Source organism: Mustelus asterias, chromosome 1 (assembly GCF_964213995.1).
Source record: "Mustelus asterias chromosome 1, sMusAst1.hap1.1, whole genome shotgun sequence".
Lineage (NCBI taxonomy): Eukaryota > Metazoa > Chordata > Chondrichthyes > Carcharhiniformes > Triakidae > Mustelus > Mustelus asterias.
The window spans coordinates 65,299,693-65,324,185 of record NC_135801.1 but is presented as its reverse complement, the minus strand read 5'-3'; the positions used below and the strand labels follow the sequence as shown (position 1 = coordinate 65,324,185).

Here is a 24,493-nt window from a genome sequence, read left to right as displayed (position 1 = left end):
ACCAAAAGTGACGAGACAGAGCTCTCAGTTGCCCTCAACGCAGGCAGGGTCTATTGAACACATTTGTGTGAGTGTGCGCCACAGTAAAGTGTCAATAGGCAAATCAACCTCCCGAAGCCCGGGGGACCGCTGCCCCCCCGCGCGCCAGCACCGGCCTCGGAACGCGCGTCGGGGCTCGCGCCTTCGGAACGCGCCGGGCCGCTCGGGCTCGCGCCTCGCCTTCGGAACGCGCCGGGCCGCTCGGGCTCGCGCCTCGCCTTCGGAACGCGCGCTGCTCCTGTGCCTGTCGCGCGCACTCTCGCTGCCTGCCCCAAGTCCCGGCGCTCGAGCCAGTCGCGTGCGGAGGGAGAGGAGCTGGAGGCTGCACATTGCTGATAGCTGCAGCGAGAAGCAAGGGCAATGGTATCCCACACTCACTGGCAATTCCTACAGTATCATTTATATCAATTTGTTCTCACACCTCGCTTTTTATCCCCAGGTTTTTACTTATAGTGTTTTCCCCCTCACACCCTGCCCTCCTCTTCTTTTTACAGATGATAAAGGTCCTTATGTGTGTTGTTGCTGTAGCCTTCCTGCAAATAGAAGGCAGACAACGGGCGACGTCGGACAGCGGCAATTTTCTGGATGATAAACAATGGCTGACTACTATCTCCCAGTATGACAAGGAGCCTGGACACTGGAATAAATTCCGAGACGTATGTACCAGTTTTCAGTGCTGTTGAGTGTTAAGGGAGCGTTGTTGCTGGTGCTTCTTTGCAGCAGGAGTATGTGTGTGTGAGAGAGAGGGGGACTCTGAGTCTGTGTGCCTGTCGCTGTTACTGAACCCGGAGCTCCTGAACTCTTGGGCTGTGTGTCTACTGCGCTAACTGGTCCCGTCACCTGGCTTTTATTTTGTCTTCAAACTCCCGGAGATTTAGAATAAAATGCCACCCTGATTTATGCTGCGTTCCTGACGTTTCTTCATTCAACTTTGTCTTGCACAGGGATAAACCCAGTGGCAACTCATTTTACCAAGTGTCGAAATCAAGGACTGGTATTTTTGTCCAATTGCACTGCTCTGTGACTGCAGACAGTTGTCTATCTCTGCCCAGTTGGTAGCCCCGGGGTCTGATATGTTAGGAGAGGATTTCTGGACACACTTGTATGTGTTAGGGGCACCATCCAGCTCCAATTGAACAGGCACCGCGAAATGTTCAAAAAAGAGCTGGAAAAATTGGGATCTACCCAGCTGGTCAGACCAATAACATCTTTTATAGTAGCCCCAGTGCTACCACTCGACCCTTTAACATCTTTGTTGATCTGAATCGATTTGCTTGTTTCTCCTCTTCAGACGGTCTGCCGTCAGTTTTCTCTCGACATTCCTAGCAAACTTATTAAATGCATTAAATTGGGATGAATGTATCTGGATGGGGAAGTAACAGAATTGCTGCCTTGGTGTTTTTCGATGGGGTGCGGGTGGCAAGAGGGCGTTCGGGGAAATTAAGCTACATTCTTGACAATCTGTTCAAATGTCTTTTATGGCATTTTCATAGGGGTGCGTATAATGCTTTTTTTTTTGCAGGTTAGTAATGAGTCAGTGGAAATCAGAAAATATTAGAAACGGGGGAATATGTGAGATGAAGATGAGCACCAGCCTCTGGCTGAAGAACACTTATTTTTGAAGGACATTGGTGGGAAAAAATTGAAACTGCAGTATTTTCTTAGAACGCAGGTGTAAGCAAAATCGCGACCACCCAGTTAGTTGCAGGGACAACGTACCTGTTACTTACATCGGTGCACTTAATGACCCACACACCGATCAAGCCCCAAACCAACTTAGTGCTATGCAACATGATCCGAGACCGCCCGCACCGACAGAAAGATAAATTAGATGTGCACATTACATTTTATCTATCGAGGTAGATGACCTAGTTCTGTGGTTAGATATATTGATCTACCAAACAGAGCATACCATCATAGACGTTTTCTTGGCCAAAAAGTTCCTCCCCTCCGCCCTGACCCGACCCCCGCTCCACCAAGACAATAGAATACTACAGAGCTGCATTTATCCTGAAAGATAGTGATTTCAGTTAAGTGATTCAAAACTGATCGCGTCTATTTTAAATGTTTGTTCTATGTGTTAAATATCAAGCTATACCAAAGATGAAAAAGCTGTGAAAATAACATGCAAAATACCACAGCTGCTGGAAAACTGAATTAAAAGCTAGAAAATGCTGAACAACTCAGGTCAGGCAGCATATGTTCTGTCATCAGAACTGGGTAAAAATTGATTTTTTAAAAAGTGATGGAATTAGAAATCATGTAATTTTAAAAAAGGAACTGAGAATATCACAACAGAAGATACAATTTCTCCTATTCTTGTAATTTTTCAATATTACCATTGATTTTTATTCTGCAAGTCCATTATTAACATTTAAGGAGATGCACAGTTTTATATAAATGCATTATTACATGAGAAACATTTTTTAGGAACAGAAAAATGTAATTAGATCCAAACAAGACCACGTGGTATAGTTTTCTCCTCTATTGCATGGACAGAAATCTAATGGCATAATCAATGGAATGAAGATTAGATGGGTTATATAATGGGTTGACAATCTCTTGTGCCACTGACACCTATAAGGGAATGTTGAAAATTATCTCCATTTCTTTATCACCGATCAAACCCACCTATGGCTTTCTCACAATATCCATTAATCCTTACTTTAACTACACATCCAGTTGACTCAAACTTGTTGATGGTGTTCAGTAGCTGTCCTTGATAACATTACTAAATCACTAATTCTTAGTGAAAAACCTTTGATTGACTTCCCTTCTTCTGACTTATTAAAATTCTGTTCTCTGACATTTAAACTTTAAGCGTAGTAATTCCTTTGTAATCTGGAAAATATCTATTCAAATACCGGATATTCAAAGAAAACATGCCCAGCTATCTAGCCTCATAATTCATATATTGATACCTAGGCCTATTCTTGCTGCAAGAGCACATCCTCAGCTGAGAGGCACTGCCTTGTCTAGAATATTGTGTGTTCATTCGACCTGGCAGTCAGCATTGCTGCCGACTGAGCCTCCAGTCTCAGGTGAGCATGACGGAGCTGAGCAGTGTGGTTGTGTAATGCATCATGATGGTGAGACTTTATAAGGAACCTGCCAGGTAATCAGCAGCCGGAGCTGGTGAAATGGGGAAGTGAAAGCAGGGCTGTGAGATTCAAAGGGAGGAATGCAGGTTTATAATGTAGGTATTAAGAAGAATAACTTTGTGGAAAGTAGTTGGCTTCACCACAGTGATCATTGGATTCATCTTCTTGCACCTATTTCCTGGTTGCCCTCATCTTTTTCTGACTGTTTTCTTCTCATAACAAAAGTTTGCTATGGATAAAAAGTACAATGCTTTGCACATGCATGAAAGGCTTTTTATTATGGAAACATGCTGATTTCATTACGCATGTCTAGCTTTTGTCAAACCTGTCAAAAACATCACCAGTCGCCTGTGCTTGCTGGTTGTCTCTCTATTCTCTCAAGACCAATAATATTCCTCCCCGATTCAGTGACCAGAATTTTACTCAGTATTTTGCAGAGAATGTGAATATTGACTTGCACCACAGCAATATGAACTTTTTAGATTTGTATTTTAATCTTTGCAAATGCAACACTGTCTTAAATAAAGCAGCTAAGCATGGCAGCTTCACAGATGTATCTACTATAAAATATAGTGTCCCATTCATCTGAAAGCTGAGATTTCAGCAATGCCCTCCAACACTGATCCTATCGGAGTTTATGGGGTACTGGAAGGGAAGCATGTCACTGGAAGTCATTTTCATTATCTTGGGTGCATCTTGGTAACTATTTCAACCCACCTCCCCCAAGACTGCAATCAGTTCCAGTTTAAGGGCGATAATATATTTATTTAATTGCCTGATCTTCAGGGATGTAGATTGCTTTTGTGGCCTGGATTCATTCACCTCCTTACCGGAGGCCAAAAACTCAGCTTAATGACCTCTTATGGTACATCTTTAAATTATGAGAAAATGTGAGGTATGACTAAAGGGCATCTTGCCATTTTGTCTCATCCATCCTGACAGGACTATTCTTGTAAGGGCCCCTTATCGCAAATACAGGGAATTCCCAATGAAGGCGGAAACCTTACATTTTATTCCTGACTTTTCTCTGGTTCCATGAGACTGTAGACAGAGCTAAGCTTCTGGTACCACAAGCAGCTTGACTGTACAGGAGGGGAGGAAAGGAACAAATGAAATTAGTGATGGGGTATTCATTAGGGGAACAGACAGTCTTTCCTCGGCCGCAGAACACCAGGATGGTGTGTTACCTCCCTGGAGCCAGGATCAGAGATATCGCTGGCTGCAGGGCACCCTAAAGGGGGAGGGTGATAAGTCAGAGATTATAGTATGCGTTGGTACCAACAATATAAAATGAAGGATGAAGTTTTGCTTCAAAAATTCAGGGAGTCAGCCAGTAGATTAAATAAAAAGCAGGACCTTAAATGTTACAATCTCTGGATTACTCCCGATGCCACATGGTAGCAAGCACAGAAATGGGAGAACAGAGCAGATGAATGCTAGGCTCAAGAGTTGGTGCTGGAGGGAGGATTTTAGATTCCTAGAATATTGGGACCATCTCTGGGGAAGGTGGGCCATATACAAGCAGGACAGTCTGCACCTGAACCAGAATGGGACCATCACCTTTGCAAGTAGGTTTGCTCGAACTGTTGGGAGGAGGTTAAAATAGTTCGTCAGGGGAAGGAGCACAGAGTGTTAGTACAATAGGGACACAGTTCCTATAGTAAAGGAACCGAGACCAAGGGAGTTCAGCCATGTTGAGTTCCAAGGGAGTAAGGCAAGGCTGGATGGCCTCTACTTTAATGCTAGGATTATTATAGGTAAGCCTGATGAGTTAAGGGCTTGGATTGACAAGCGGAATTGTAATATTGTTGCCATCACAGAGACCTGGTTGAGGGAGGAACAGAACTGGCAACTCAATGTTCTGGGGTATAAGATCTTCAAGGGAGGGTGGTGTTGCATTATTAATTAAGGAGTCAGTTACTGCAATAAGGAGGGGCAATATCTTGGAAGGGTCTTCAAATGAGCCTTTGTGGGTAGAGCTTAGAAATAAAAAGGGAGTAATCACATTGCTGGCAGTGTATTATAGGCCCTAAACAGTCAGCCAGCAATAGAGAAGCAGATATGTAGACAATTCACTGAGCTGTGTAAAATAGGATAATTATATTAGGAGATTTCAACTTCCCCAACATTAATTGGGATGGTCATTGTGTAAAGGGTTTGGAGGGGGCAGATTTCTTGACATGTATTCTGGAGAGCTTTTGATGTTAATATGTAGAAGGTCCAACAAGGGAGGGTGCAGTGCTGGATCTAATTCTGGGTAATGAAGCCAGGCAGGTGTTCGAGGTGGCAGCGACCACAACACAGTATGATTTAAGTTTGTTATGGTAAAGGAAGACGGTCTGCAAAAATTGTTTTGGATTGGGGAAAAGCATATATTTAAAAAAAAAAGTCAGGATCATGGTAGACTGGGAACAGCTTCTTGTGGGAAGATCTTCAGCAGAGCAGTGGGGGCCGGGACGGGGGTGGGGTGGGGGGGGGGGGGGTGGTTGCAAAATGGAAGTGGGGAGATTATCGGCCCAACATGTTCCCTTCAGGGCAAAATGTAGGGGCAATAAGCCCTGGCAACCCAGGATGTCTAGGAATATTTAGGACTGAATAAGAAGAAAAAAGTGAGGCTTTCAGCAGATACAAAGGGAAAAAATCAGCAGAGGCCTTAGTGGATTATAGAAAGTGCAGGAAGGAACTTAAGAAAGCAATTAGGAGCAAAGGGAGGACATGAAAAAGCACTGACATGCAAGATTAGGGAGAATCCCAAGGTATTCTGCAAGTATATTAAGGGGAAGAGGATAACCAGGGAAAGAATAAGGCCCATTAGGAACCAAGTGGGGCACTCTGTGCATGGAGCCAGAGAACATTGATCGTATGTTAAATGAGTACGTCACATCTCTTCACATGGGAGAAGGTGGATGTAGGTACAGAATTCAGGGAGAGAGACCGTGAGGTTCTTGAAAAGCTTGATATAAGGAGTAAGGAGGTATTGGAGGTTTTGGTGGGCTTAAAAGTGGACAAATCCCCAGGTGCAGAAGAGTTGTTTCCCAGGCTGCTGTAGGAGGCAAGGGAGGAAATTACAAGTGTTCTAACCCAATTTTTAAATTCCTCTTAGCCACAGGAGAGGTGCCAGAGGATTGGAGGAAAGCTAATGTGGTTTCACTTTTCAAGAAGGGTGGTCGAGATAAACCAGGGAATTACAGACAAGTGAGTCTTACATCAGTGGAAGGGAAACTATTGAAAAACTTCCAAAGGAGAAAATTAGTCTCCACTTGGAGAAGCAAGGTTTGATCAGGGATAGTCAGCATGGCTTTGTTAGGGAGAGGCCATACCTAACAAATCTGAATGAATTTTTTGAGGAGGTGATCAGGTGTGTAGATGAGGGTAGTGTGGTTGACGTAGATTATATGGATTTCAACAAAGCCATTGACAAGGTCCCACTTGGGGGACTGATAAAGAAGGTAAAGTCATATGTAATCCAGAGTAATTTGGCAAGATAGATCCAAACTAGCTTTGTGGTAAGGGACAAAAGGTGATGGCGGAAGACTGTGTGTGACTGGAGGTTTTTGTTTTTCGTCCATCGTTGTTGATGAGGACCTCGACACCATTAGTCGTTATGAGGCTGGATGCGGTGTGTCCAAAGATGACTGATCAGGCCAATTCGGGCACAGAATGTCCTATGTGGTTTATTTTTTTTGTTCGACCGCAAGATGGGATGCCCGCCAGCTGCGGTAAACTGGCCAGAGTGTAGTGAAGCAGGCAATGTTTAGGGCATCTTTTCTAGCCCCTTCCTCATTCTACGGAGGTGAGCACTGCATTCCTGAAGAGGGCAGCTCATTCGCCCAGGTAGACACCGAGTTTCACTGCTGCTTCGGTCAGCAGAAAACGACCATTAGACCTGAGCTGCCTGTGTGCAGGTCCGTGACTACAGCTCCCAGTGTATCCACACCTGCTGCTCCATCGCTCGCCCATCGCCACAGGACTTCAAAGATTGAACAGGACGGTGATGATAATGATGATGATGTTGCCGAGACTAGCACGTGATTTGGATTAAAGTGAGGGAGAGTTGCACAGTGTCAGCCTCGCTCTCTCTTCCCAATTCCCATCTGGATCCAGTGGCAAGACAAAAGTCGAGATGGCTGGAGATGGGACTAGGCGCAGTGGGTGACCAGGACATCTACTGTGCCTTGTCCTGCTCTTCGCGTTCCATGACGCTTGCAGAGACCGCCTTCTTGACCGTTGGACCTTCCATTGGTCTCGTCCGCTCGATCTGCCGGAGTCTGTCTTCATATGCTGGGATAGACATCTCCCAATCTCACCGAGGGTTGTGACCCATCGGCTACCCTCACTTGGTTTAGCCGGCTTGTCGAAGCAGTTGCCCAGGGTGTGGCCGCTGTCGCATGCAAACAGCTACGGGGAGCCAGAGATGAGAGCTGAGTGCCAGGTGGGGACCAAAGATGGACAAACTGCCCGAAAAAGGACGCGACATGTTTCCCCACCAGAGGTACTACCCCTCCCTGACACCCCATACACCCCAACTGGAGGTAGGTGTCCAGTGCCTTACCACAGGGATCAGCGGTAAGTCCTTTGTTGTTCATGATGTATGTTTACGATATGGATGAAAATGTGGGGGGGGAAGGGGGGTGATGATAAGCAAATTTGTTGATGGCATGAAGATTGATCAGGTGGTTAATAGTGAGGAAGATGTAGACAAGTTGGTCAGATGGACAGATTGGTGGCAGATGGAATTTAACCCTGAAAAATGTGAGATAACAAGACAAGGGAAAACTCAATGAATGGCAGGACACTGGGAAGCTCAGAGGATGAGAGGGATCTTGGGATGTTTGTCCACAGGTCACTGAAAGTGGCGGGACAGGCTAATAGGGTAGTTAAGAGACATTTGCACAGAATTTAAGAGCAGGGAGGTTAAATTGGAACTCTCTAAAAGCATGGTTAAGCCACAGCTGCAGTTCTGGTTGCCTCACTATAGGAAGGATGTGATTGCATTGGACAGGGTGCAGAGGAGATTCAACAGGATGTTGCCTGGGATGGAGCATTTGAGCTATGAAGAGGGGCTGGATATGCTCGGGTTGTTTTCTTTGGAGCAGAGAAGGCTTGGAGACCTGGTTGAGGTGGATAAAATTGAGGGATATGGACAGGGTGGATAGGAAGCAGCTGTTCCCCTTAATTGAATGGTCAGTAACAAGGCGGCATAATTTTATGGTGAGGAACAGGAGGTTTAGAGGTGATTTGAGGAAAAACCTTTTCACCCAGAGAGTGGTGGGAGTCTGGACTGCACTGCCTGGGAGGGTAGTAAAGCTGGGAAGCCTCACAACCTTTTAAAGGTACCTGGATGAACACTTGAAATGTCTTAACATTCAAGGCTATTCAAGCTATGGGCCAAGTGCTGAAAAGTGGAATTAGTGCAGATTTAGTATAACTTTTGTTGGTGCGGATTTGATGGGCTGAAGAGCCTCTTCTGTATTCTGTGACTATATATCATGTATCATATATATGTGTGTGTATTTGTAATCTTGTCTTTGCATCCTTTCTCTTTAGAACTTCCATTAACATCTGTTATGTTTTTGTCATTTTTTTCTGTTACAATTTCTGTCACAATGGCCATCATACTTTCCTGTCACATTCTTTTCTTGGTCTATTGATATTAAGTATCACTTGAATCCTGCAATACTTGATTTGTGTTGTAGTGGTGATGCTCCCTACTTATCCTTTGAAACCTTCAATGTCTATCTTATGCTTTAATTGCACTCGGGGAACTCATTTGAAGCATTCAAGTAGGTTTAGCAGTTTTAAACTTAACTTTTAAAAAATAAACTTAACGGGTTCTTGCTTGCTTCCACCAGAGTGAGGGAATTCACAATATGAGAATATAACCAATGATAACATTAGGTCTGTTATCACGTGACCAATAGTAACATGCTGTGAGGGTCAGCTGACCCCATAGACTATGTAACCAATGACAAAATGATGTGGTGGGCAGCTGACCACCTGACTCAGTATAAATAAGAAGCAGTTAGGAATTGTGGGGAGCTTGGATGGCCCACGGTGTCATAGAGGTTTACAGCATGGGAACAGGCCCTTCAGCCCAACTTGTCTATGCCATCCTTTTTTTAACCACGAGGCTATTCCCAATTGCTCACATTTGGCCCATATCTCTCTATACCTATCTTACCCATGTAACTTTTTAAATGCTTTTTAAAAGACAAAATTGTACCTGCCTCTACAACTACCTCTGGCATCTTGTTCAAGACACTCCCCACCCTTTATGTGAAAAAATTGTCCCTCTGGACCCTTTTGTATTCTCCCCTCTTATCTTAAACCTATGCCCTCTAGTTTTAGACTACCTTACCTTTGGGAAAAGATGTTGATTATCTAGCTGATCTATGCCCCTCATTATTTTATAGACCTCTATAAGATCATAGAAACCCTACAGTACAGAAAGAGGCCATTCGGCCCATCGAGTCTGCACCAACCACAATCCCACCCAGGCCCTACCCCCATATCCCTTCATATTTTACCCGCTAATCTACGCATCCCAGGACACACTAAGGGGCAATTTTTTAGCATGGCCAATCAACCTAACCCACACATCTTTGGACTGTGGGAGGAAACCGGAGCACCCGGAGGAAACCCACGCAGACACGAGGAGAATGTGCAAACTCCGCACAGATGGTGACCCAAGCCGGGAATCGAACCCAGGTCTCTGGAGCTGTGAAGCAGCAGTGCTAACCACTGTGCTACCGTGCCGCCCTAAGCCTCTTGCACTCCAGGGAAAAAAGTCCCAGTCTATCCAACCTCTCTTTATAACTCAAACCATCAAGTCCCGGGAGCATCCTAGTAAATCTTTTCTGCACTCTCTCTAGTTTAATAATATCTTTCTGTAATAGGGTGACCAGAACTGTACACAATATTCCAAGTGTGGCCTTACTAATGTTTTGTACAACTTCAACAACTTCCCAACTCCTATATTCAAGGTTCTGACCAATGAAACCAAACATGCTGAATGCCTTATTCACCACTCTGTCCACCTGTGACGCCACTTTCAATGAGCTATGAACCTTTACCCCTAGATCTCTTTGTTCTATTACTCTCCCCAACACCCTGCCATTAATTGAGTAAGTACTCCCCTGGATCGATATACCAAAATGCATCACCTCGGATTTATCTAAACTCGGTTTGGCCTAAATGTTGGAGTAATGAAGTTTCTTAATTAAATCTTTTTCGTTGATTTATTTTTTGGACTAAGTTTTGTTTTATTGCTTGCAACTAAAGAGTTCCTTCTACTACTGGGTGAACACTAGTTCCTCATACTTGTATGGTTTTGCTGCCACTTTCTTGTTCCCTTTACTGTCCTTGAACCATCCTTTCTTGGGTGCTGGAAACAGATGACTCTCTTCCACCACCACTGGTTTAGCCTTGGTTCTTATACCTCCTCTTTGAGTAAACCCATGTCCCCATTTCATGTTTGGACCTTGGTCTGCTGTGGCTTCCCATGACATTTTTCAATGAAATTGTGTTAACATTTAACAAGTTTATTTTTTGTAAGTTTTCAGCTATTGGATTTCTTAAAATCATTGCGGAGATTTTCAGATTCAATTTTTTTTTTGATCCACAGTTTTGATATACTTGATACTGTTTTAAATTATTAGCAAACTGGCCTTTGTTCAGTTAGTGAAATAATAGATTGCTTTGTTTACAGTGTGATTTGGGAGCAGTAGGATAAAGATTAATTTTTTAAATGTTTAGATTATGAACAAGTTAAGATTGATGGGGCCCTATTGTGGTGCTGGTAAGAGGGGGTGGAGTCAAAGTTCTATAGATAGTGGGTCAACTTGGGAGTTGGGTCTATTGTGAAAGCAGCAAAGTGATTTTTCTTTTGCACAGCAACAGTATTTTAATTTTGAATGAAACTTTTTATTGCCTCACAAAAATGCCGGCAGTAATGCAACCCAAGGAAAGCAAAGTTCCCAAATATCAATATGTATTTGAAAAATTCTTTCTTCAAATCTTTGTCTCAAACATTCAGTAATAAAAACAAGCTCAGAGCTAAGCAACAAATTCCATCTTTGCCAGAATGCAAGTTCACATGGCAAGTGGTCAGAATTTTGTTTTGCAACACCCAATATGTGACAAAATTACTACAGTGCCATCTATAGGCATCACAGAAAAAAATATTGCATACAAATGTTTCAGGGTAGCTGTGGACACACTAAGCAAGGATTCATAGCAACTATTTATGTAGAAGTTTTCAAAGACAGAACACAGACGTGTGTTTACTAAAATTAGAATTTGAATGAATTTATGTTTGGCACTTTTTGGTCTATAAAATTTTTCCTGAATTGTTGCTTTAATGAAAAATTGGCAATGAATGAAAACAATTGGTATTTCGGAAAATTAATTATTAATCTTATCCAACCTTAGAACATTTATGTCCATTTATTTAAATTGTAAGTAATGAAGAATATTTCATTAATTTCAGAGCTGGAAGATAAGCTGCATTACTTGAAATTATTCTGAAAGATTTTCTACAGTAATTTTAATTAGCACATCCTTAATAATCGAATCAGGATTTTACCTACCATCAATGCCATTTTTCCCCAATAGGTCATTAAAAAAGAAAGCAATTTTTTTAATAGTCCCAACTGGAAAATTCAATGCTGAGTGCCAGTAACATGACCTCATAATGAAGAGCTGGCATGTCAGATCACCTGCCTGGAAAAATTCCATTCAGCTAATGCAAATATTAATTTTTCTTTATTACTAAAACTGATAGATACCAGCATTCCTTCTGGTCCTGAATGCAGATTTTAAAATCTTGCCATGCACAGTTATTGTGACCCACACTCCTGGAACCCTGGATCATCCTCTGAGCCACTATCAGCCTACATGTTACCTTAACTCTCCAGGATTATTACTCACCTCCTACCTACTTTCTATGTAACTGTTATAAAGTGCTGGGCATAGTTTGGTAGGTCTTATTAAGGTTTTAGTAGTCTTGGGTAGTTTAACAGGAAATATTTATTAACTATCAGAAACTATATGCATAGGTACAGTAAAGGTTCAAACAAAGAGCTGTTTCCATTCTTGTTTCTACACACGGCTCAATCCAGCACCGCAGTGCCCTCTGGGTTTTGGTTGTGTGTTCTCTTGTATCACGTGTGTTTGATACTCTGCTTAGTCCCACATTAACCCTTTGTGTGCCAGACCCTTATACTCCAGTAACCTGAGATTTTATTTAAAAAAGTTTGCATTTAACTGGTGACTTGAGACTAGATGTCTCTGAAAGAGCTTTTTGGTCAGTGAAGTAATTCTGAAATGTAGGTCACAAATGCAATTTCCAAAACACAACAACCAGTTTGTGCATAGCAAGCTCCCACGGACGATAATGCGATATTGGTCAGATCTTCGATTGAGAGATAAATATAGGCTGGAACACCCTGTTCTCTTTTGAAATAGTATCTTGGGATCTTTTATGTCCATCTGAAAGGGCAAACAGAACTTTGTTTGATGTTTAATTCAAAAGATGGCATCTCTGAGTGCAGCACCCCTTCAGTACTGCATTGGAGTGCCAGTCTTAATTTCTGTACTCAAGTCCTGAAGTAGGACCTGAACACTAAACTTCCTGACTTGGACGAGTGTCACCAACTGAGTTTTGGCTGACATCCAAGTTAAAATTAACTACCATGGTTCAAGTGAAGAATGAACAATAATCAAACCTGCTGATTTCGTTTCCACACAAATATGCAGATAATTAAAGGATTTGTGCTTAAATTATTATTTGCATTTCTATAACTATTCTAATAAATAGAAACACAGTTTGACTTGTTCAATCACTAATCAGCAAATATTAAATGTTTAGTTTATATAATATGTCAAAACAATTGAGAATACCAATTGTGTCGCCAGAACTGAATGGGACAGAATACCCACCCATCAGTAAGGCTTTTGCTGTGACTCTAATCCAAATCCTAGAATGGGGGGGCTCATTTAAATAATTTAAAGTCTCCACATGTAACAGTGCATCAGGAATGCCTAGCCCTTGGAGGCAACAGAAACTTGAGTTTTAGTGGCTGCTCAGTCTAAAGATGAAACTTGAGAAAGAAACATATTTTTCCCTCCTCTGATGATTGGCACTGATGGTAACAGCAGCCACTTCTATTCGTATTGTTGATTGCCTTTTGGACGTTAAGCCTCAATATAGGCCCACAGCAAAAATTATGCCTGTTCTCAGCAGACTTAGGACCTGTTAGAACTAGTACGATTCTGACAAAATGAGGCAGTGCTCTCAGACACCCCTTCATGCACTGTCATAATGTAAGAAGGAGGATGGACAGATGAACTGTTTAGATCATAATTTACTCTGTAGAATTAAATAAATATAAAAATTCTAACTTTGGGTTAGGTGGATTGGCCATGCTAAATTGCCCCTTAGTGTCATGGGGACTAGCTGGGGTAAATGTTTGGGATTATGGGGATAGGGCCTGAGTGGAATTGTGGTCAGTGCAGACTCAAGAGGCTGAATGGCCTCCTTCTGCACTGTAGGGTTCTATGATTCTAAAAGAATTACTTAATATTAATTCATTATGTGTAAAACATATTACTTCTGTATAGTTAATGTATTAACATTCCTGATATAGCCCACCCTTCCAGTGTTACATTCTTGTCCTCTTTCTGTCATACATTTTTAAAATCACACCTTTCAATCATGTTAATCAATGTTAAAAAGGACTAAAGAACTGAACAGTAAGGGAATGTGCAAATCCAAAGTGAGGAAAGTAGCTAGGAAATGGCTACCAAATACCAACTACCTTGAATCCACAAAATCCTGGATGATTACTCGGGAGCCCATGAATAAGTAAAGGAGCAGGAGAATGAATCAAATTGGTGAAAATTGTCTTAGGGCGCGATCTTACAAAAAATTTTCTAAGTGCCGAATGAGCGAGAAAATGGGAGAGAATCGTGCTGCTTTTTTGGTGAGCTGCAAGTTGCAATCTTATGGCACTTAGTGCAAAACAAATGCCAGGAGATAATTCTCACCATGGGACAGCCTAACTTCACCACTGAAGCTTGCTGCTGAGCTCTTGGGGCACCATTGCGCCCTGATCTCCCAGTGTACTGGGAGATCTCCTGCCACCCCCACCACACCCCACAGACATTGCCTCTTCACCCCGTAGAGTTCCCCATTTCCACTCTCCAATCATCCCCATCTGCAGAGTTCCTTCTCTCCCCGATTGCCACCCCTGCAGAGCTCCCCCTTTCTCCCCCAACCCTCTGCTGTCACTGCTGCACTCCCATTTAGGTTCTTCCCCACTCAGGCCCCATCCGCTTGGCACCGCTCCTGGCATAGTAGTTGTGCTTGGTGGGCAGGGCCAGGCACCCTGGCACCCTGCTGCACTCTCTCCTCCTCCACCCCCCCCTTCCCCCCCACCCTTCCCCCCACCCCCCACCCCAGGTGAGGCCATCATGTCTGTTATCCCCTGATGGAGACCAGCTATGATTCTCACCAGTAAGAAGCAGATAAGTTCAAGTGAGTCCAGACAATAGCGTCCGGGACTCACTAATGATATTAAAATCGGCTTCATGCCCGAAAAGGGTGTGAAACTGATTTTGCTGGTAAAGCAGAGTTGGTATATTCAGGGGAGATGAGAAACTGGGCTGTTTCTGATTTTTTGCCCCTCACCCGATCGTACCACTTTGCCTCGCTGAACGACAGGCGGGATGAGGTCATGGGATTGTGTCCTAAATCTTTTCGGCATCGTTAATTTTCTCAGTAACTAAAATTCTGGATGTTTGAAATACGGTTTCACAAAGTAGGAACCTTTACAATATGACCATTGTATTTACATGCAATTAATTTCTCAAACCATCTTGTGAAGTTTTTGCCTTCAACAACTTAGCCAATCTCAAAAGCCTGGGCTTGCACTCAATCATAGATTTCCCTCTGTGCCTAACATTTCCTGGATGCTGTTGTTTGAATATGTGGAGTGCACAGAATTTTTGACCTTGCATCAGGATGATTTTCTTTCTCAATGTACAGTGCAAATCTGTCTTCCTTTATCCTGTAAAAGATTTTTCTTTTTCCAAACTGTACAAAAAACAATTGGAAAATACATTTTAACAGCTTTATTCACTTTATCAATTATTTATCAAGTGCTTTATGGTGACCCAAAGGCCTGCTAAGGCACTGTATAAATTCACATGATTTTATCATATTTTAGAAGGTTCACATTAAAACTATTATCAAGTCCTTAATTTTTATTTCAGAGGGATGATAGGAATTTCTCTCGTTGAGCCAGTCACCTTGCAGCATTGTGTTAAAGTGCAAAGCATTGAAACAAATATATCATAAAATTTAATTGATGTATTTTGGTTCATGGCAACCTAGGAACACCGGCAAGATCAAGATTTGCCCCCTAACATTCTGGCAATCGCATGACAGGATAATTGAGTTTTTGACTAATCACAGCAATTAATCTCTATCAGTCTGCAACAGACCCCAATGTGAGAAAAAATCCAGTGGTGGAGAACCTTGGGAACCATAAGTTCAAGCTGAACTGTTCCTCTCAGGCATGCTGCATTTACAGAATGTCATATTTCAAATTACTTGTACTGTATCCCAAGATGTTTTCTTTCTCTTAAAGAAATCCATCTAATTTGTGATTGAATGAATCAATGCTAACTGCTTCATCATCTCCCCAAGGAGCCTGTTCCATTGATTGATCATGTGCTGACAGAAATATTGTTACCCTTTGAAGCGCAGATTGTCCCCTTTGGTTCTGCTCCTCAGGACAAGGTTGAAATAGCTTGTCGTTGTCTGTTAGTTGGTCCCTTTAGAATCCTGAAAACAATGATCACATCCTGTTGCAACCATCTATTTTTGCAGTGAGAACATTCTTCAATAATTTAATCTCTCCATTTCAAATCATTCCGTTTGCTCTCTTCTGAGTTGTTTAAATTCCTGCAAAATCCTTTCTGTGCTGTGGTAACCAAATTCAGACACAATATTCTATGTGCAGCCATATCAATGATTTATAAACTGACAGGTTTGCCTTTTTCTTTCAGTTCAATATTGACCTTTTCAATACAACGTAATATTGGATTTGCTTTCCTTGCCATCATCGAGTTTAGTTAGTTGTCAATCAGGATGCCCGATCACTTTCATTTTCCATGCTAATATTGTCCTTTCATTGAAGTAATAGCCTTTTCCTGGATTTTCTGTCCCATTTGAAGCACATTGCACTGGTCTGTGTTAAATTCCACCTGCTACTTGTCTGTCCAATTGTCAAGTATACTGAAAAACTCCTGTAGCTTATCTGTTCAGAGTCAACCATTTCATTAGTTTTGTATTATCTGAAACATTTAGCCCTGGATCATTTATAAAGTAATGAAACAAAAATCATCCCAAAAACAGACCATGTTGGACTCCACTCTTTGCTTTCGCCAATCCCTGTGTCAGTACCTTCTGATTTTTGTCAGTCAACCAATTATATATCCATTGTAAAATTTTCTGCTGTTCTCTGCTTTATTTTTAATACCAACCTTTACAGAGGCACAAATGTCCAACTGTACCTTGCTCTGCATTTAATTATTTTTGTTTTCTTTTTCAAAACATGAGAGGAAAGTACATTTAAGAAACTTAAAACTATCAACTTATTTCCATAAGTTAAAGATGGGTGGCATGATTGGGAAATTTGCAGATGACACAAAAATTGGCTGTGTAGGTGATGGTGAAGAAGATAGCTATCGACTCCAGATGGTTTATGATGGTTGATGATGGTTTAGTTGAGTGGGCAGAGAAGTGGCAAATTGAGTTCAATCTGGAAAAGTGTGAGGTAATGCATTTAGGGAGGGCAAACAAAGCAGTAGAATACTTAATAAACAAAAAGTTATTGCCGGGGTGGGGGGGGGGGGGGGGGGGTGGTTTGAGGGATTGAGAGACCTTTGAATGCATGTCTGCAGGTTCTTGAAGGTGGTCAAGAAAGCATATTGAATGCTTGTCTTTATTGGGTGAGGTTTTGGATACAAAATCAGGGATGTAATAATGGACCTTTAAAACGCTGGTTAGGCCACAGATGGACAGTTCTGGCCATCACATTACAGGAAGGATATAATTTACAAGAATGTTGCCAGGGCCTAAAAATTGCTGTTGAGGAGTTTGGATAGGTTTGGGGTGTTGTCCTTAGAACAGAGCTAAGTGGTTAGAACTTAGAACTAAGTGGTACTCTAATTGACAGTAGTGGGAACTTGTATATGGAGTCAGTAGAGATAGGCGAGGTGATGAATGAATACTTTTCTTCAGTGTTCACCAAGGAGAGGGGCCATGTTTTTGAGGAAGAGAAGGTGTCACAGGCTAATAGGTTGGAGGAAATAGATGTTTGGAGGGAGGATGTCCTGGCAGTTTTGAATAAACTGAAGGTCGATAAGTCCCCTGGGCCTGATGAAATGTATCCTAGGATTCTTTGGGAGGCAAGGGATGAGATTGCAGAGCCTTTGGCTTTGATCTTTGGGTCCTCGCTGTCGACAGGGATGGTGCCAGAGGACTGGAGAATGGCGAATGTTGTTCCTCTGCTTAAGAAAGGGAATAGAAATGACCCTGGTAATTATAGACCGGTTAGTCTTACTTCGGTGGTTGGTAAATTGATGGAAAAGGTCCTTAGAGATGGGATTTACGACCATTTAGAAAGATGCGGATTAATCCGGGATAGTCAGCACGGATTCGTGAAGGGCAAGTTGTGCCTCACAAATTTGATAGAATTTTTTGAGGAGGTAACTAAGTGTGTTGATGAAGGTAGGTCGGTTGATGTCATATACATGGATTTTAGTAAGGCGTTTGATAAGGTCCCCCATGGTCGGCTTATGATGAAAGTGAGGAGGTGTGGGATAGAGGGAAAGTTGGCCGATTGGATAGGTAACTGGCTGTCTGATCGAAGACAGAGAGTGGTGGTCGATGGAAAATTTTTGGATTGGAGGCAGGTTGCTAGCAGAGTGCCGCAGGGATCAGTGCTTGGTCCTCTGCTCTTTGTGATTTTTATTAATGACTTAGAGGAGGGGGCTGAAGGGTGGATCAGTAAATTTGCTGATGACACCAAGGTTGGTGGAGTAGTGGATGAGGTGGAGGGGTGTTGTAGGCTGCAAAGAGACATAGATAGGATGCAAAGCTGGGCTGAAAAATGGCAAATGGAGTTTAACCCTGATAAATGTGAGGTGATTCATTTTGGTAGGACTAATTTAAATGTGGATTACAGTGTCAAAGGTAGGGTTCTGAAGACTGTGGAGGAACAGAGAGATCTTGGGGTCCATATCCACAGATCTCTAAAGGTTGCCACTCAAGTGGATAGAGCTGTGAAGAAGGCCTATAGTGTGTTAGCTTTTATTAGCTTTTAGCAAACGCCACAGCTTTTATTAACAGGGGGTTGGAGTTTAAGAGCCGTGGGGTTATGCTGCAACTGTCCAGGACCTTGGTGAGACCACATTTGGAATATTGTGTGCAGTTCTGGTCACCTCACTATAAGAAGGATGTGGAAGCGCTGGAAAGAGTGCAGAGGAGATTTACCAGGATGCTGCCTGGTTTAGAGGGTAGGTCTTATGAGGAAAGGTTGAGGGAGCTAGGGCTGTTCTCTCTGGAGCGGAGGAGGCTGAGGGGTGACTTAATAGAGGTTTATAAAATGATGAAGGGGATAGATAGAGTGAACGTTCAAAGACTATTTCCTTGGGTGGATGGAGCTATTACGAGGGGGCATAACTATAGGGTTCATGGTGGGAGATACAGGAAGGATATCAGAGGTAGGTTCTTTACGCAGAGAGTGGTTGGGGTGTGGAATGGACTGCCTGCAGTGATAGTGGAGTCAGACACTTTAGGAACATTTAAGCGGTTATTGGATAGGCACATGGAGCACACCAGGATGATAAGGAGTTGGATAGCTTGATCTTGGTTTCAGATAAAGCTCGGCACAACATCGTGGGCCGAAGGGCCTGTTCTGTGCTGTACTGTTCTATCTATCTATGAGGTGTACAAAATTATAAGTGTGGGGGGGCACAAGAGAATATGCAGGAAAGACTTGTTTCCCCCAATTGAGGAATCTCTTACCAGGGGGCATAGATTTAAGGTGATTGGTAAAAGGTTTAGAGGGGACATGGAAAAACTATTTCATTCAGGGGATGGTGGGCATATGGAATGTACTGCCTAAATTGGTGGCTGAGGTTGAAATGCTCAACCCATTTAAAAGGTATCTGGATCTGCATCTGGCCAGCGCAGACATGATGAGTTGAATGGCCCCTCTCTGCACTGTCACTTTTCTATGGTTCTATAATCTAGCAGGAAAAAAAGCATGATTTGAACATCTGTTCTGTTTTGTTTTTGGAATGGTTAAATATAAATGGCTACTGTTTACTTTAATCATGTTGGATACAGCTGCAGTTGTTAATAGAAGCATTTTACAAGTATGTTAAGAGCAAGAGGATAAGATGTGAAGGAGTAGGACCTACCAAATGTGACGGTGGGAAAGTCTGTATAGAACCGGTAGAAATGGCAGAGGTACTCGATGAATACTTTGCTTCAGTATTCACAGTGGAAAAGGATCTCGGTGGTTGCAGTGCAGACTTGCAGTAGACTGTGAAGATTGAGCATGTGGACATTAGGAAAGAGGATGTGTTGGAGCTTTTGAAAAGCATCAAGTTAGATAAATCGCCAGGACCGGATGAGATGTACCCCAGGGTACTGTGGGAGGCGAGGGAAGAGATTGCTGAGCCTCTGGCGATGATCTTTGCGTCTTCAATGGAGACGGGAGAGGTTCCAGAGGATTGCGGATGTGCATCTTAGAAATCATAGAATTTCTGCAGTGCAGTGGTTCCGTTATTCAAGAAAGGGAGAAGAGACAGCCCGGGAAATTATAGATCGGTGAGTCTAACCTCAGTGGTTGGTAAGTTGATGGAGAAGATCCTGAGAGGCAGGATTTATGAACATCTGGAAAGGAATAGTATGATCAGAAATAGCCAGCACGGCTTTGTCCAAGGCAGATCATGCCTTACGAGCCTAATTGAATTTTTTGAAGATGTGACTAGACACATAGACGAGGGACGAGCGGTAGATGTAGTTTATATGGATTTCAGCAAGGTGTTTGATAAGGTGCCCCATGCAAGGCTTATTGAGAAAGTGAAGGGGCATGGGATACAAGGGGACATTGCTTTGTGGATTCAGAACTGTCTTGCCCACAGAAGGCAAAGAGTGGTTGTAGATGGGTCTTTTTCAGCATGGAGGTTGGTCACCAGTGGAGTGCCCCAGGGATCTGTTCTGGGACCCTTGCTCTTTGTAATTTTTATAAATGACCTGGATGAGGAAGTGGAAGGATGGGTTGGCAAGTTTGCTGATGACACAAAGGTTGGTGGGGTTGTGGATAGTGTAGAGGGATGTCAGCAGTTGCAACGAGACATAGATAAGATGCAAGACTGGGCGGAGAAGTGGCAGGTGAACGTCAACCCAGATAAGTGTGTGGTGGTTCATTTTGGCAGGTCGAATAGGATGAAAGAATATAATATTAAGGGTAAGACGCTTGGCAGTGTGGAAGATCAGAAGGATCTTGGGGTCCGGGTTCATAGGACGCCCAAAGCAGCGTCGCAGGTGGAGGCTGTGGTTAAGAAGGCGTATGGAATACTGGCCTTCATCAATAGAGGAATTGAGTTTAGAAATCGGGAGATAATGCTGCAGCTGTATAGGACCCTGGTCAGACCCCACCTGGAGTACTGTGCCCAGTTCTGGTCGCCTCATTACAGAAAGGATGTGGAAGCCATAGAAAGGGCGCAGAGGAGATTTACAAGGATGTTGCCTGGATTAGGTGGCATGTCTTATGAGGATAGGTTGAGAGAGCTAGGTCATTTCTCCTTGGAGAGGCGAAGGATGAAAGTGACCTGATAGAGGTGTATAAGATGTTGAGGGGTATTGATAGAGTGGATTCTCAGATGCTTTTACCCAGGGCTGAAATGGTTGCCACAAGAGGTCACAGGTTTAGGGTGCTGGGGAGTAGGTACAGAGGAGATGTTAGAGGTAAGATTTTCACTCAGAGGGTGGTGGGTGCATGGAATCGGCTGCCGGTAGTGGTGGTGGAGGCGGATTCGATAGGGTCTTTTAAGAGATTTTTGGATAAGTTCATGGAAGTTATTCAGATAGAGGGTTATAAGTAAGCCTAGTAGGTAGGGACATGTTCGGCGCAACTTGTGGGCCGAAGGGCCTGTTTGTGCTGTAGCTTTTCTATGTTCTAATTAATGATTTTGAAAATTATTCATCAATGATTTGCATTCTTCCTTCCCTACAGATCCTGCCCACTAAAGTAGAATCAAAATTGAATAGATATTTCTGAATAAATTATTAGAGATTACTTGGTTGTATATATGCAGTTTACATTTATTGGAGTTGCCAGGTTTTTATTTATTGCCAGCTTCTGTAAATACTGAAGTTCTTCCTTGATTGATAAATTACTTCAGCACCTGTTTTTCAATTTCTTCTACCTGGCTCCAAGCCAGAGCTGCAAAATCCCAGGGCACTGTAGCAGTGTTGCCCAAAACTGGGACACTTACCCATGTTGTAAAAGCCCCATGAGTTCCACCTAGTGCTTAAAACCCAGGATTTCCCCTTTCTCACCTATTATTTCTATACAGGACTAACCTACTGTACTGTTCCTAAACTCCACTGTTACAACTTTAGCGAGGCCTCTTGGGCTACAAGCTCCCAGATTAAGGCAGTAATGGCTTGTCCAGTCAGGGAGACCTGCATGTGTACTTAATGTGGAGCGTCAGGGTTACTGACACTCCAGGTTTGTACTCTGTACAAAGAAGTACTTGTCTGATTGTTGCTTACGATGTAAAAATATCTAAATTTGGTGAAGAACACTGGCCTCGGAGGAGTTATTTCATCCATTGTCCTCGACCCAGTATTGTTAATGCCTGAAGCCCGCACTTGTTACAACTGCAGACTCTCTCTGGGTTCAAGTCCAATGCCAGGACTTGCTGACTACAGAGGGAGCGTTCAACCTGGTTCAATGGACTGGTAACCAGCTCGGCAATCCTTCCACCACTTTTCCCCAAAAGGTTAAAAAAAACAGGGGGGCATTAAGATGTGCTTAAAAAGCAATCTCTATAAAAACCTAGGACAACTCCTAACTGCTAAATACTAGAAAACGCCTGAATACGAGGCTTAGACCATAAGACCATAAGACCATAAGACATAGGAGCGGAAGTAAGGCCATTCGGCCCATCGAGTCCACTCCACCATTCAATCATGGTTGATTTCAACTCCATTTACCCGCTCTCTCCCCATAGCCCTTAATTTCTCGAGAAATCAAGAATTTATCAATTTCTGTCTTGAAGACGCTCAACGTCTCGGCCTCCACAGCCCTCTGTGGCAATGAATTCCACAGACCCACCACTCTCTGGCTGAAGAAATTTCTCCTCATCTCTGTTCTAAAGTGACTCCCTTTTATTCTAAGGCTGTGCCCCCGCGTCCTAGTCTCCCCTGTTAATGGAAACAACTTCCCTACGTCCATCCTATCTAAGCCGTTCATTATCTTGTAAGTTTCTATCAGATCTCCCCTCAACCTCCTAAACTCCAATGAATATAATCCCACGATCCTCAGACGTTCATCGTATGTCAGGCCTACCATTCCTGGGATCATCCGTGTGAATCTCCGCTGGACCCGCTCCAGTGCCAGTATGTCCTTCCTGAGGTGTGGGGCCCAAAATTGCTCACAGTACTCCAAATGGGGCCTAACCAGTGCTTTATAAAGCCTCAGAAGTACATCCCTGCTTTTGTATTCCAAGCCTCTTGAGATAAATGACAACATTACATTTGCTTTCTTAATTACGGACTCAACCTGCAAGTTTACCTTTAGAGAATCCTGGACTAGGACTCCCAAGTCCCTTTGCACTCTGATGCCACAGGAGATAGTATTATACTGCTAGTGTGTGTGATTGATTAATTAAGGGAAAATCTGGTTGAGGTATTTAAGATTATGAAAGGAATTGATAGGGTAAATAGAGACTATCTCTCTATAGGTTTTGGTGGAGAGTCCAGAGCATTGAGGAATAATCTTAAAATGAATCTGCTCTGAAGAAGTCACACCGACTCAACATTAACTCTACTGAGGATTTTCTACTCCCCCATTTGAATTGATGGGTTCAGCGACAGGAGCAGAAAATATCACAAGATTAAATTCGTGTTTCATGATGACGTAGAAGCAGAAAGTGATTGTCCTTCCCCTATTAGTGGCAAGCCATGTTTCCTGATGATCAACATTGGAGCCTCCTTGCAATAAATGAACATTTAAATATCAGACCCATACGCTGGAATCATATCCCTGTGCCAACAAATCCATCCACAGCGTAATGTCACAATGGCGTGAAGCCCAATTGGTCTCAGAAGGCATGCACCTGGCAAACAAGACTCCCAGGGGAGCATGGAGGTGAGTGCAGCGCTCGAGGGAAAGGGCAGTGTCAGCTTGATGCTAGGGGAAGGGGGTGCACCCTGGGTGAAGCTTATTACTTGGTTTGCTAACTGTATGCTGGGGTGCCCTATAAAAATGTTGTCCGGATCATTGAATTGTTGATTTGATGGTGAGGTGGGAGAATTGAAGGCCACCCGCCAGCGATACATCATGGAATCTGTGACTGCAACTTTCTTTCCTTCAAGTTCCAGGCCACATGGTAGAAAAAGCAGCCATTGTCATTTGAGGCCTCAACACCACTTTTCCCTGACATCAGTCTTTGCCAATATTGGAGAAAATCTCACCTTCTGTTTCCCTTTTCACAAATGCTGCCAGACCTGCTGAGATATTCCAGCATTTTCCTGTTAATTTAAAATTTCCAGCAGTATTTTGCTTTTACCTTAAAATTAGAACTAGGTGTTTGAAAATTTCAGAACTGAAATAGATATAGAACCATAGAACCATAGAAAATTACAGCTCAGAAACAGGCCTTTTGGCCCTTCTTGTCTGTGCCGAACCATTTTTTGCCTAGTCCCACTGACCTGCACTTGGACCATATCCCTCCACACCCCTCTCATCCATGAACCCGTCCAAGTTTTTCTTAAATGTTAAAAGTGACCCCACATTTACCACTTTATCCGGCAGCTCATTCCACACTCCCACCACTCTCTGCTTAAAGAAGCCCCCCCCTAATATTCCCTTTAAACTTTTCTCCTTTCACCCTTAACCCATGCCCTCTGGTTTTGTTCTCCCCTAGCCTCAGCGGAAAAAGCCTGCTTGCATTCACTCTATCTATACCCATCAAAATCTTATACACCTCTATCAAATCTCCCCTCAATCTTCTACGCTCCAGGGAATAAAGTCCCAACCTAT

General features: G+C 43.0%; 1 protein-coding gene across 1 annotated transcript in view; it reads left to right on the top strand.

Moving 5' to 3' along the window:
* Nucleotides 1–309: 309 nt before the first annotated feature.
* Nucleotides 310–24,493, top strand: part of spock3 (SPARC (osteonectin), cwcv and kazal like domains proteoglycan 3) — a 578,102-nt gene continuing 553,918 nt past the window's right edge. Inside the window, exons 1-2 of the mRNA XM_078212462.1 lie at nt 310–402; nt 534–695. Coding sequence (XP_078068588.1) covers nt 400–402; nt 534–695 — 165 coding nt within the window. The 5' untranslated portion in view covers nt 310–399. The remainder of the gene's footprint in view (nt 403–533; nt 696–24,493) is intronic.